Source organism: Miniopterus natalensis, chromosome 11 (genome assembly GCF_054644295.1).
Source record: "Miniopterus natalensis isolate mMinNat1 chromosome 11, mMinNat1.hap1, whole genome shotgun sequence".
NCBI lineage: Eukaryota > Metazoa > Chordata > Mammalia > Chiroptera > Miniopteridae > Miniopterus > Miniopterus natalensis.
The window spans coordinates 39,697,576-39,709,120 of record NC_142091.1 but is presented as its reverse complement, the minus strand read 5'-3'; the positions used below and the strand labels follow the sequence as shown (position 1 = coordinate 39,709,120).

Genomic DNA, 11,545 nt, shown 5'->3' with positions numbered 1-11,545 from the left:
GGCAGACTGACAGAAGGATTTCCCCACCCCCAGAGAGCTGCCAGTCTCAGGGAGACACTCAGGGAGGTACAGATGGCAGAAACCCAACCATCACTCAAATCCTAACATAGATTAACCAAGAATGAATCTTTGGGGCTTGGGTCAGAAATGGTGGGAGACCTGCTGCCCCTGGGCTCAGATGGCCATACCCTGGGCTCAACCCTGGGTCATGGGTTCAGGCCAGGCTAACTGGCCAGTGGGTGGGCAGAGGGGTATCACTCCCTATCCTACTCATCATTAATTTGCCCTTGCAAGCCCCCCCCCCCCCCCGAGGAATTTAGGTGTCTCTGGCTTAGGGTTTCATCACAGCTTCCCAAATATGCCGGGATCAAAGCAGATTCATATGCTGTCTCAAACACCCCCAAACAGCAGAGAAAAACACCCTGCCTGCTCAAGGGCAGGAGAGTGAGCCCAGGAAGGCTGGAAGGGGATACCTGAGGGAAGAATCTGAAAAGATAGGGCTCAGCCACCCCTGCTTCCCACAGTCTGGCAGTGCAAAAGGCCTGTGGACCTAGGTTCAAATCTCAACTATATCATTTCCTAGCTATGTGACCAAGGGCAGGTGTCATGTCCTCTCTGAGCTTCTGGAATAATAATTCCTACTTCTCTGAGTATTATTGCAGTGAAAAGAGTTGTAGTGTGTTGGTTTCATCCCTAAAAAACCAACCAAAAATATACCTTGGCCTGCGGGGTGGGGGGTGGGGGGGATTGGGAGGACACACTATTCCAAAATGGCATGTTTTCAACAGGAAATGTTAAGGTAAAAACATCTTGATATGATGTTAAGATTCTCATGAAAGATTAAATAAACTGTGGAAAAGACTGGCAAAGTGTGACCCTGCTCTGCCCCTGCAGCCCCCTATCCCAGCACCTGGGCCTCTCCACAGCAAGTAGATGGAGGTGTTTGTCTGGTCCCCCAGGGCAGGGCCCAGGTCTAGCTCTTGTCTGGGTCCCAGCCTCAAATGGGCATCACCGAGCAGGAGTCAGAGTAGGTGTGGAAGGTGAGAGTGCGTGTGTGTTCGAGAAGGAAAAGGTGCTTAGCAAACTGAGAGGTAGCAGGGGAATGTGAGGAATCATTACCCAGAGTGTTGAGCAAGCACTGGGTCTTACATGTGCCCCTCACAGAGAGAGCAACTGAGGCCCCTAGAGGCACAGGGGCGATCCTGAATCACACAGCAAGTCAGAGCCCATATGGGGACCTCAGGTCTGTGAATGGGTCATAGGGGTCATTTGGAAAGATTCAAACCAGACTTTACTCACTGCTCCCTCAAAGCCAGTGGAGCAGCGGCAGGTCACCTGCCTGGAGTCACCCATGACCTGGTCCCTGACATTCCCTTCAATTCCCCCATCAGAACTAAAACCTTCAGACTACTGTCATTTGGCCCGAGCCCCCTCGCTGCACATATAGAGAAATGAAGGATCAGCCCAACCAGCAGGGACAAAGCAGAGATAAGAATCTCGGTCTCCCAGCTCTTAACCAAAGGCTCAGTTCCTGTTCCCCATTACATGACACCCCTTTCACTACCCTGGGGGTGACCGTGGCACAGTCACTACCCTCTCCCTGCCTCAAGATTCAGTCCCCACCCAGGGCCCCCACCCTGCCCAGTGTCCCAAGTCTTGACATGCTCCTGGGTACCCCTTCCTACTCACCATCTAGTCAGACATGAATGGCTGCCTGGATCTCCCCTCTGGGAGATGAGGAGAAGGACTCCTTCTCCCCACCCCCACCCCCTCCTCTCAGGGGTAACTGGGCCTGCCAGTTTAGGTGGAGAAAGTTTCCAGGTTGTCAAGGGCAATGAGGCAGTATTCTGGGGGCACTGTTCTAGAAGATTGGGCAGTGACCTGTGTGATGTCACCAGGAAGTAGCAGAGTAGAGAGGTGGTTCCAGAGGCCCCTCCGAAAGGCCCAGGGCAGAGCACTCTGAGGCCCACAGGGCTGGCTTGGCCTTGAGGAGGACATGTCCTTTACAATCTGATGGCAACAGGCTCTGCATCTCAGTTCCAATGGGGAACCAGGAACCGGATCTAAGCATTTGCCCAGGGCGGGCCTACCGCCCCTGCTGGGCCTCCCTCAGTAAATAGCCCAAACCCTGCAGGGAGGGAGCTGCTAGAGCCTGAGAGAGTCACACGGAGGCACAGTCAGTTACCCACATCCTCACTCCTCCTGGTGACTCTCTCACAGCCACATACCATCATACTGATGTCCTGTCACACTCCCGCACAGCCACACACCATCTCAAGTCTCCTTCTTGGCCCGTCAGGCAAAGGTAGGCATGCTTCAGCATGCTGGGTCACCCAGAGTACTGAAGTAGAGTCATCAGATAAAGCATTGGACACCTAGTGAAATCTGATTTTCAGATAAGCAAAGAATTACTTTTAGTATAAGTATGTCCCAAATGTTTGCTAAATCTGGCAACCTGATGCCTGAGGCACCGCCACACCCACATCTCAAAGCTTTGAAGTGCTGCACAGTTGCTCACCAGTCCCCTCATAGACCTCAGTCTCTTGTGGATAGGAAAAAAAGGGTGCTATGGAAAGTAACCTCACAGGGTGATCTGATCATAAATTCCCAACTGGGCAGGTCATGGTGGGTAGTAAGTCATGCCCAGGCCTATAACTTCTTTAGTGAAAGGTGTTTTTTTGTTGTTGTTGTTTTTAAAACGATTTCTCTATTAATTTCAGAGAGAGGAAGAGAGAGGGAGAAAGATAGAAACATCAATGATGAGAGAGTCATTGATTGGCTGCCTCCTGCACGCCCCCGACTGGGGATCGAGCCCACAACCTGGGCATGTGCCCTGACTGGGAATCAAACCCTGATCTCCTAGATCCTAGGTCGATGCTGAGCCACACCTGGCCAGCTAGTGAAAGGTTTTAAGCAAGCCCTATCCATTGTTCTTGTGCATCTAGGCTAACACATCCTTGAAATGCCAGAAAGGGGTATTAACCCTCAAGAGAGCACGTAATTAACTCTCTTATAATCCCATCCCCACCTAGCTTTCTCCCACCTTCATGTAATCTTCCTTACTTCCCTCCTTAATTTCAAATGCACAAAAGAAACTGCAAAACTGTCATTCTCTAGAGCATCTGAGATCTTGCTTTCCAGTAATTGTCATCAGTTTTGGCTCAAATAAACTCTTATGAAAATTCTCTACAGGTTTGGATGTTTCCTTTCTTTCTTTTTTTAATCCTCACCTGAGAAATTTTTTTCATTGCTTTCCAGAGAGAGTGGAAGGGTGAGGGGAAAGGGAAGGAGAGAAAGAGAGAGAAATATCCACGTGGCAGAGACAGATACGTGCCCTTGACTGCGAATTGAACCTGAGATCCTTTGGCCCACAGGCCAACGCTCTAACCATTGAGCAAACCAGCCAGGGCTGGACATTTCTTACATTGACACCTGGGAAGGTCTGAGCTCCTTAAGCAGGGCTCTCAGAGGAGTTTCTCCCCCCAGCCTCGGTGCTTTGGAGGTGGACCCTGCCACACCTCCTACCATCCAAAGGGTGATTCTAAATGTTCCCCAAGACTCCTCTAGAGCCAAAGGGTGGAAACTGTTCTGAGTCAGGGTGCTGAGGACCCAGCCTTGAGACTAAAAAATATGGGCTGCCAAAAAAGGTGCCTTGTCTGTCCCAGGGCTGGAGTCCTTGCCCTGGTAGAAGGGCCAGACAACCTCATCCTTCTGAGGGGAGGGGCCTGGAGTCAGGCAAATGGATCAGGAACACCTGACAGGATACTCCATGGCTTTCGAAGGCTGCAGTGACCCAGTGATCAAACTGGGTTCCTGCAGGCAGCAGTGCCCAATAGAAATCATGAGCAGGGGACCCAGCCTCAAGGGAAGCGGTGTGGGTGTCCATCTGGGCCTGAGGCCCTCTCAAAGAGGGAGTCGCCATGGTTCTGTTCTGGGCCTTGCCCAAGGTAAGCCTGTTTTTCTGTCATATGGTGATGCTCAAGATGCCTCCCCACTGGCCTGAGGCAGGTGGGAGTTCTCCGTAAATTGTCAAGTCCTGCATGGTGGTGGTGGTATTAGATTCCTCCCTCCCCCCAAGCCCGGGTTGACCTGAGCAGTAGGACCTGCAGGCCCAGAAGGCAGATCCCAGGGACTGGGGGACGGGGGTGGGGGAAGGATGGGACAGATACGGTGAAATCCCTTCTCCGCAGCCTAGCATAATGGCTAAGAGCTTGGCCAGGGAGACAAGCTGAATGGGTGGGAACCTCTTACTGTGTGATCTAGGACAATTTACTGAATCTCTGTGTCTCGGTTTTCCCATGTCTAAAATAGGTAGACTAGTGTGGTTTGACATCATTACAATGGGGATGAAGTGAGTTCATACACACGGAGTGCTCAGCACTGTGACTGGTACACCAGTGAGTGCTCAGTAAATGCCACAGCTGCTATCAGCTTTTTTGAAAAGTGTGTTTTCTTTTTAAAAAAAATATTGATTTTAGAGAGGGGCAGAGAAGAGAAACACTGATTTGTTGTTCCACTTATTTATGCATTAATTGGTTGATTCCTGTATGTACCCTTACCCAGCTATCAAACCCACAATCTTTGCATATCGGAACAAAGCTCTAACCAACTGAGCTACCCAGCTAGGGCCTGCTCTCAGCTTATCTCCTGAACCCCCTTACCCCTGTCTGGCATTGTCACTGGGTTGTGCCACCATATTAGTAATCTTCTGTTTGTTTGTTTGTTTGTTTGTTTGTTTGTTTAACAAATGAATGGAGACACAAGTTTTTTTTTATTTTATTTCTTCGTTGTTGTTGTTAATCCTCACCCAGGGATATTTTTTCCATTGATTTTTTTTTTTAGAGAGAATGGAAGGGAGGGGGAGAGACAGAGAGAGAGAAACATTGATGTGAGAGAGACACATCAATTAGTTGCCTCCAGCATTCACACAGACCGGGCCAGCGATCGAGCCTGCAACCGGGGTACGTGCCCTTGACTGGAATTGAACCCAAGACCCTTCAATCTTTGGGCCAACGCTCTAACCATTGAGCCAAACCGGCCAGTGCCATGTTAGTAATCTTTAAACTTTCATTCATTTTCTTGCATTCTCCCCAACATATCCTCGGACATAAGCAGGTCAAACTCAGAAGAGAAATTTCAAGGAGGCTAGCCAAACCTGCGGCCAGGAACCAAATAAGAAACCCAAGGACCATAACTAAGAAATCGTTACTCTGGAAAGATCCAAGACGGACTCTGAAACCCCTTCCCAAGCCACCTTTTGAGGAACTTTCCTTCATTAGCATACTAAAAGTCACACCCAGGGGTGGAGATTAAACATTAAAATATGAGACATGCATTGTATGGCTAGACATGTTCTAAGCATGTTTGGGGACAGTGCATACTTCCTTGGAAATCTGAGAACTCTCCATTTTCTCAGAAATGTCTGCCCCTGAGACCTTCTACCTCCCTCCCAAACCCTGTAAGAATTTCCTAACTCCCCAGGATCAGGAAGAGGGGATCTTTAGAGCACAAGATCATCCTTCTCCACTCTTTGGCCAAATAATAAATTTTCTGATCTGCTTTACTGAACATGGTTTTGTTCTATTGGCACGAGCAACAATGGGCAGAATGACCATGATTTCAAGTCCCTGACCCACAGGGGTTGGTGACAACATCTGTACCCAAGGCATGGCCCCTTTCCTATGACTTTGATCCTTGACCCAAAGGCAGTACCTCCCTCTTCTCCTGAACGGGAGGAACCAGAACAGCCTGGGTTCGCCCTGGCCAGTGTGGCTCAGTTGTTGGGTGTAGTCTCCCGCACCAAAAGGTTGCCTGATTGGTAAGGGCACATGCCCAGGTTTTGGGCTTGATCCCTGGTAGAAGGAGTGCAGGAGGCAGCAGATTGATGTTTCACTCTCACATGTTTCTCTTCCTCCCCCTTCATCTCTCAAAATCAACTAAAAATCTTAAAACAAAAACAGCCTGGGTTCACCTGGAACCTGGAGGTTGAGCATAAAGCAGAAAATGGCACTATGACATCTTGTCCCCATCGCTTACCCCCAATTCCAAACAGCTATCAAAGGCCTGGATGGGTCCCCTTTGAGAAGTCTTCACTCAGTGGCTCCTTGCATCCCCAGAGCTCCCTCCTCAGTGTCTGTCAACTGGAAGCTAGGACAGGAGTAGGACAAAGGGAGCTTGGCCATGCCCAGGCAGTGGGCAAGATAGCACTGAGATGTCCATACTCCAGGGGGATGGTTCCCAGGACCATGCAAACAGCTGGTGTGGGGAAGGCTTGATAGGGGCTCTGAGAACTGGGCTGAAAGCTCTGCCCTGGGTCAGGGTTCATTCTGGGGCAAAATCCACACCTGCAATGGGCTTAGGACAGGCTCCACTTCCATGGGACATATGTTGGAAAACTCAGAGCTAGTGTATTAATAATATGCAGGTTATGACCTGTTGAATGAGGGAACACAAGCCACCCACACTGGGTTGGCAGATAGCTCCCTCAACATTAGAGCTCCCACTTTGGAGAAGTGAAAACTCTGGGGCCCTTTTGATTGAAGGCACAGTTTCAATACATTAACACAAAGGAAGTAGTCACAAGATTTATTACTTACAGATCCCGGAAGTGAGGGCGCACAATGAGGGGGTGGGAGGAAGGGCAGTTCTCTGTCCCAGGTCCCGAGGGAGCAGGAGATAGTCTGATAGCAAGAAGCACCCATTACTTATAAGGTGGTTGGAGCAGAGGCACTAATTTTTTCACAGGCTCAACTCTGGTCATTTAAACATGTGCCCAGGAAAAGCAAAGCAGGAACTTATGGCAGGATCCTAAGCTCAGGCCCTTATTTAAATGTCCAGACTCTGGGTGTGAGCAGGGTTGACATACTGTAAATGCCTAAGCAGCAACACAAAATGACTGTTTTCTCATCGCAAGGCACTGATGTGCAGGCAACGCCTGCCAACCACTGCCCCCTGCCCTGAGGCTCTGGGTCAGCAGCATCTCCACAGGGCTCCCTGGGGGAGGCTGTCTCCTTCAGCACCTTCTAAAATTAGGGCTTGGGCTCTGTGACTCATTCTTGAAACTGCTTTGCTCCCCTCCTCCAGGATTGAGCTCCTACGGTATTTTCATCCTCTGCTGTCTCAGACTGATTAATAAGGCCCTAGAATCCTGCAGCAGCCACCACACCAGTCCACACCCCATCCCACCCCCATCAGCTTTGGGCTTCTCTCTGATTAGGTCTGTTTGCCTCCCCTTACCTTTCCAAACACTCACCTCCACCCTGCCACCCCCCAACCAGAACCCACTCAGATGACCATATTGGGGCCTGGTTCCAAGCAGGACTGTGGTGGCAGTGGGGAAGGAGAGATGGAGCCAAGCTTTGCCCCCTCCAAATCAGTTGCCAGGTACAGCCTCACTCCCACCTTACTGAGGAGCTCTTGGTGAGTTCTTGGCCTTTCTGTGCTTCTATAAATAAGGGGTTTGCATCAGACCTCCATTACGGAGGCTTGAACCATAGTTGAAATTAGCACTGAGTGAGATCTCTACCTTCAAACAGGGTGGAGCATGATATCTGAGGTTAGGTTCTGCCCCCCCCCAGGCTCCTCCCTAGACACCACCCCCCCTTTTTGCTCTATTCAGGGGACACAGGCCAAGCCACTGCAGGCAGCCTTTTTTTACTTCTGCCAGGACGAAGTGTTGTGCATGACTCCACACCATGAAGGGGCTGGAAAGAATATAGAGTCTGGTTCCGGTCTGACTGTCCAGGGCTGTAATGTGCAGCTTAACTCTAGACCTCAGGTTGTAGGGAAGGGAATCATGTTGCATGAGGAGGTGTAAACAGTGTAAACACTTGAGGTTCCTGTTCCCTGACAGGTTCCCAGTGCCAGAGGAAGAAATGGGGGTGTGGGTTTCTCCCTTGACTTCCAGAAACATAGGCTCTAAGGGCACAGAGTGTAGGTATCTGAGAGATGAGCAGACCTGGGGCTGCAGCATCTCTGCCCCTGCTTGGCTCTAGAAGAACTCTGTCTGCAGTTAGCCTCAACCCTGTACTCACCAGTAACAATGGTGGGTAATGTTTACTGAGCTTGTACCATGTGCCTGGTGCTGTTCTATGCACTTAACAAGTCTTAACATCTTTAATTCATAGTTATACCTCGAGACAGCCCGGGAGAAGGTTCCCTACCCACCTCCCCCCCAACACACACACTTTATAGACAGTTCAATGCTCAGAGAAGGGTAGTGACTGACACAAGGTCACAGCATTACATCACTGGGAAGGCTGGTTAAAAGCCAGGTTTGACTACAATCCTCTTTTGCTTGCTACCCCAAGGTAGCTCTTCCCCGAGTATACATTAGAGACTCAATAAATGTTTGATGAAGATGTTTGATCACTGCCATGTAATGGAAAGATCCTTATCCTAGTTCAGTTCTACCCCAACTGCTGTGTGTCCTTAAGAGAGTCCATTTCTTCTTTAGCCTCAGTTCCCTCCACTGGAAACAGAGATGATAAATGAAGACCCAGAGAATTAGATACTTGGATGTGGGAGGATCTTGGATTTCCATATTTACAAGCACCTGCCTTTCATGAGAAGGCCCCATCTGCAACCAGACCTCAGGGTCTCCCAGCCCCTCCCCCACCTATCCCCAGAATCTCTAAGAACATTCCAGAGACAAACACCTGGGTACAGCCCAGCTCCACCACTTCAGGGACAGTGAAAAGTTCACTTCCCTGGTGGGCAGCTGCCTGATCTTGGGGGTGATATGGTGTGCCCGTGGTGCCACATGACTATTCCACTTGACTGGGAGAGTGGCTTCTGCAGTCTCAGTCCAATGTGTATTACTTCCTCTCCTTAACACTGCTGGCCCCAACTGGAGTCACCTGAGTGCCCAATTCCTCCCACATTCAGAAACAGAGCCCAGTGCCCCCCTATTCCTGTCTACTCAGATCTGTCCCCTTAGAATTATCCTCACATCTGTCCCAACTGGGCTCCTTCCCTTACCTGGGTCCAGGTCCTGAGAGGCAGGGTCTGTACAGCTCCAGCTACACTGTTCTCTTTCTCCAGGATTCTCCAGATCTTTCTTAGCTTCCTGCCTCTTGTAGCCATCTCAGCAGAGCAGGGCCCTCCTCCATTAGGCCCAGAATGGGTAGGACTGGGGCTAGGGCCTCCTCCAGGCCCTCGGAGTAGTCTGCGTTTCTAAGACTGTATCCAACAAAGACACTGACCCTTGGGGTGCAGGGAATGCCTCCAGGACCAAAGGCAGGAGCCCTTGCTCACAGACTGCTGGGACTTGTGGGGCAAGCTCCTGCCCCTTTTGGGGCCCTCAGTTTTGCAATTTGTAGAATGAGGAAATGGGTCCCTCGATCTGCAGTCACCTGACTGTAATATTTTGCCCTTATAGACTGCTTGGGAATTTAGTCTCTCTCCTGCATCTGATTTGATCCTCTCAGCAACCTATTTCCATTTACAAATGAGAAGGCTTAGGTCCCCAGGGACCAGCATTAACCAAGGTCACACAGTAAGTCAGAGGCCGAGCCGGGGCTAGTCTGTGAATCCTGAACCATCTCTGGTCCCTCACACTCTGTTACACTAGGGCTCCAGCTGTGTGACTGTCTCTGACCCGTTGCCCAATTTGTAACAGGGCTGCTGTGAGGATCGAATTAAGAAAGGCAATGAAGGGGGCTGTGCTTTGCAAACCTTGAATAAACGACAAAAGAAAAAAACCGACCGTTACGCTACTAATCCTGTTATCTTGGCCAAGGCGCCCCCAGGTGTCCGTCGCGGGTCGCTCAGCCGGCGCAGGCGCTCTTTGGTGTTTACAGAGGCCGCGAGGTCCTGCATTTGCGCCTGCGCTTCCAGCCCGGGGCTGCCCAATGGTCCCCAGCCTGCGCCGTGGGACGCTGTCCCGAGTATGTTAGTGAGCTCCCGGGGCCCCTGCCAGCTCCGCTTTGGTTGAGGCGTCTTCACTGGCCCGGAGCGGCGGCGACCTGAGGAGCGGCAGGAAGAGGCCCAGCGGCGTCTCTATTCCCCTCCTCTCCCGGGACTCCAGTATCTCCGCCGCCGCTTCCCTAAACCTCGGGGGCCGATTCTGGCGCCCCCTCACCGCAGACACGGCGGCCGCTGCGAATCAGACCAGAATGGCCCGCGCACTGCCTCATGGGAGCCTTAGTTCGGGGGTAGAACCCTTCTGGAGTTGGAACGCTGTAAAAACTACATTTCCCAGAAGCCCAAGAGACAAGAGAGGCAGAAGAAGGGCCCGGGGCATGGTGGGAGATGGAGTTTGGAGGCCGTAGTGGGTTGATGCTGGCAGGGAAACCAGTTAAAGCAGTTGAAGAACGTGCTCTGGTCTTGGGCATGTGTGTTCGAGGTACGCGCGAGTTACCCAGTAGCTGTCGTAGGAGGAGAGTGGCGTTGTTAGGGCTGCGTTTAGAAAGAATACTACTCACTACCTGTATGCACCTCCCACGGGGCTTTCATCCCCGTAACTCCTTCGAGATTCAACAGGCATCAACATCCCAGTTCTCTTACTGCTGTTGAATATAACTTTTGGGGAGTGAGCAAAATGTTATCTGTCTGCACTAATACAGTAGCGACTAGTCTGTGGCTACCGAACACTTGACATGTGGCCAAGTGCCATGGAGGAATAAAAAAGTTTTATTTAATTGATTTTATTCTTTTAAAAAATATATATGTCTTTATTGATTAACGAGAGAGGAAGGAAGGGGGGAGGAGGGAGAGAGAGGGAGAGAGAGAGAAACATAAATGATGAGTCACTGATCAGCTGCCTCCTGCAGGCCCCCTACTGGGGATCGAGTCCACAGCATGTGCCCTGACGGGATCAGACCTCTATAGCCTGGATCATCTGTGGATGCTCAACCGCTGAGCCACACCGGCTGGTCAGGGACTACTACTCTTTTACTCACTGAGCAACTTTGTTTTCTAAAATCATAGGCTATGAGAAACTTTGCTGTTTGAAATTATGTAAGACTGAAACTCCTACCTGGAGGATCTCCGTCACTAAGTGGACAGGACTTAGAACCCAGGAGCAGAGATTCAGATAAGATTTCTGAACATAATATTCCACATTTACCTTAACTTTATTCTTTCCAAGCAAATAGGACTCTGGATTCACTTAGCAGTCCAGACCTGATGTTGGCTTCCTTACACACAACTGTTTGCTTTGAGCCATCAAAGTGTTGCTTTATTTAAATGTCACCTAGCTTTTCTGTGCCAATAGCGCTCTCACGAACATGTTAGGGTAAACATTCCTAAAACCCTCCGGACTTTCTGTAAGAAGTGTGGCAAGGATCAGCCCCACAAAGCAACACAGTTGGGCAAGGATTCTCTGTATGCCCAGGGAAAGCGGTGTTATGACAGGAAGCAGAGTGGCTATGGTGGGCAGACTAAGCCAATTTTCCACGAAAAGGCTGAAACTACAAAGATTGTGCTGAGGCTTGAATGCCGTGAGTCCAAGTGCAGATCTGAGAGAATGCTGGCTATTAAGAGATGCAAGCATTTTGAACTGGGAGGAGATAAGAAGAGAAAGGGCCAAGTGATCCGGTTCTAA

The 11,545-nt window shown here is 50.3% G+C and overlaps 1 protein-coding gene across 1 annotated transcript; it reads left to right on the top strand.

Moving 5' to 3' along the window:
• Nucleotides 1–3,920: 3,920 nt before the first annotated feature.
• Nucleotides 3,921–11,545, top strand: LOC107533655 (large ribosomal subunit protein eL42-like). Its single transcript, XM_016208440.2, has 2 exons — nt 3,921–3,947; nt 11,216–11,545. The coding sequence occupies exons 1-2, from the start codon at nt 3,921–3,923 to the stop codon at nt 11,543–11,545; spliced, it is 357 nt and encodes a 118-aa protein (XP_016063926.1).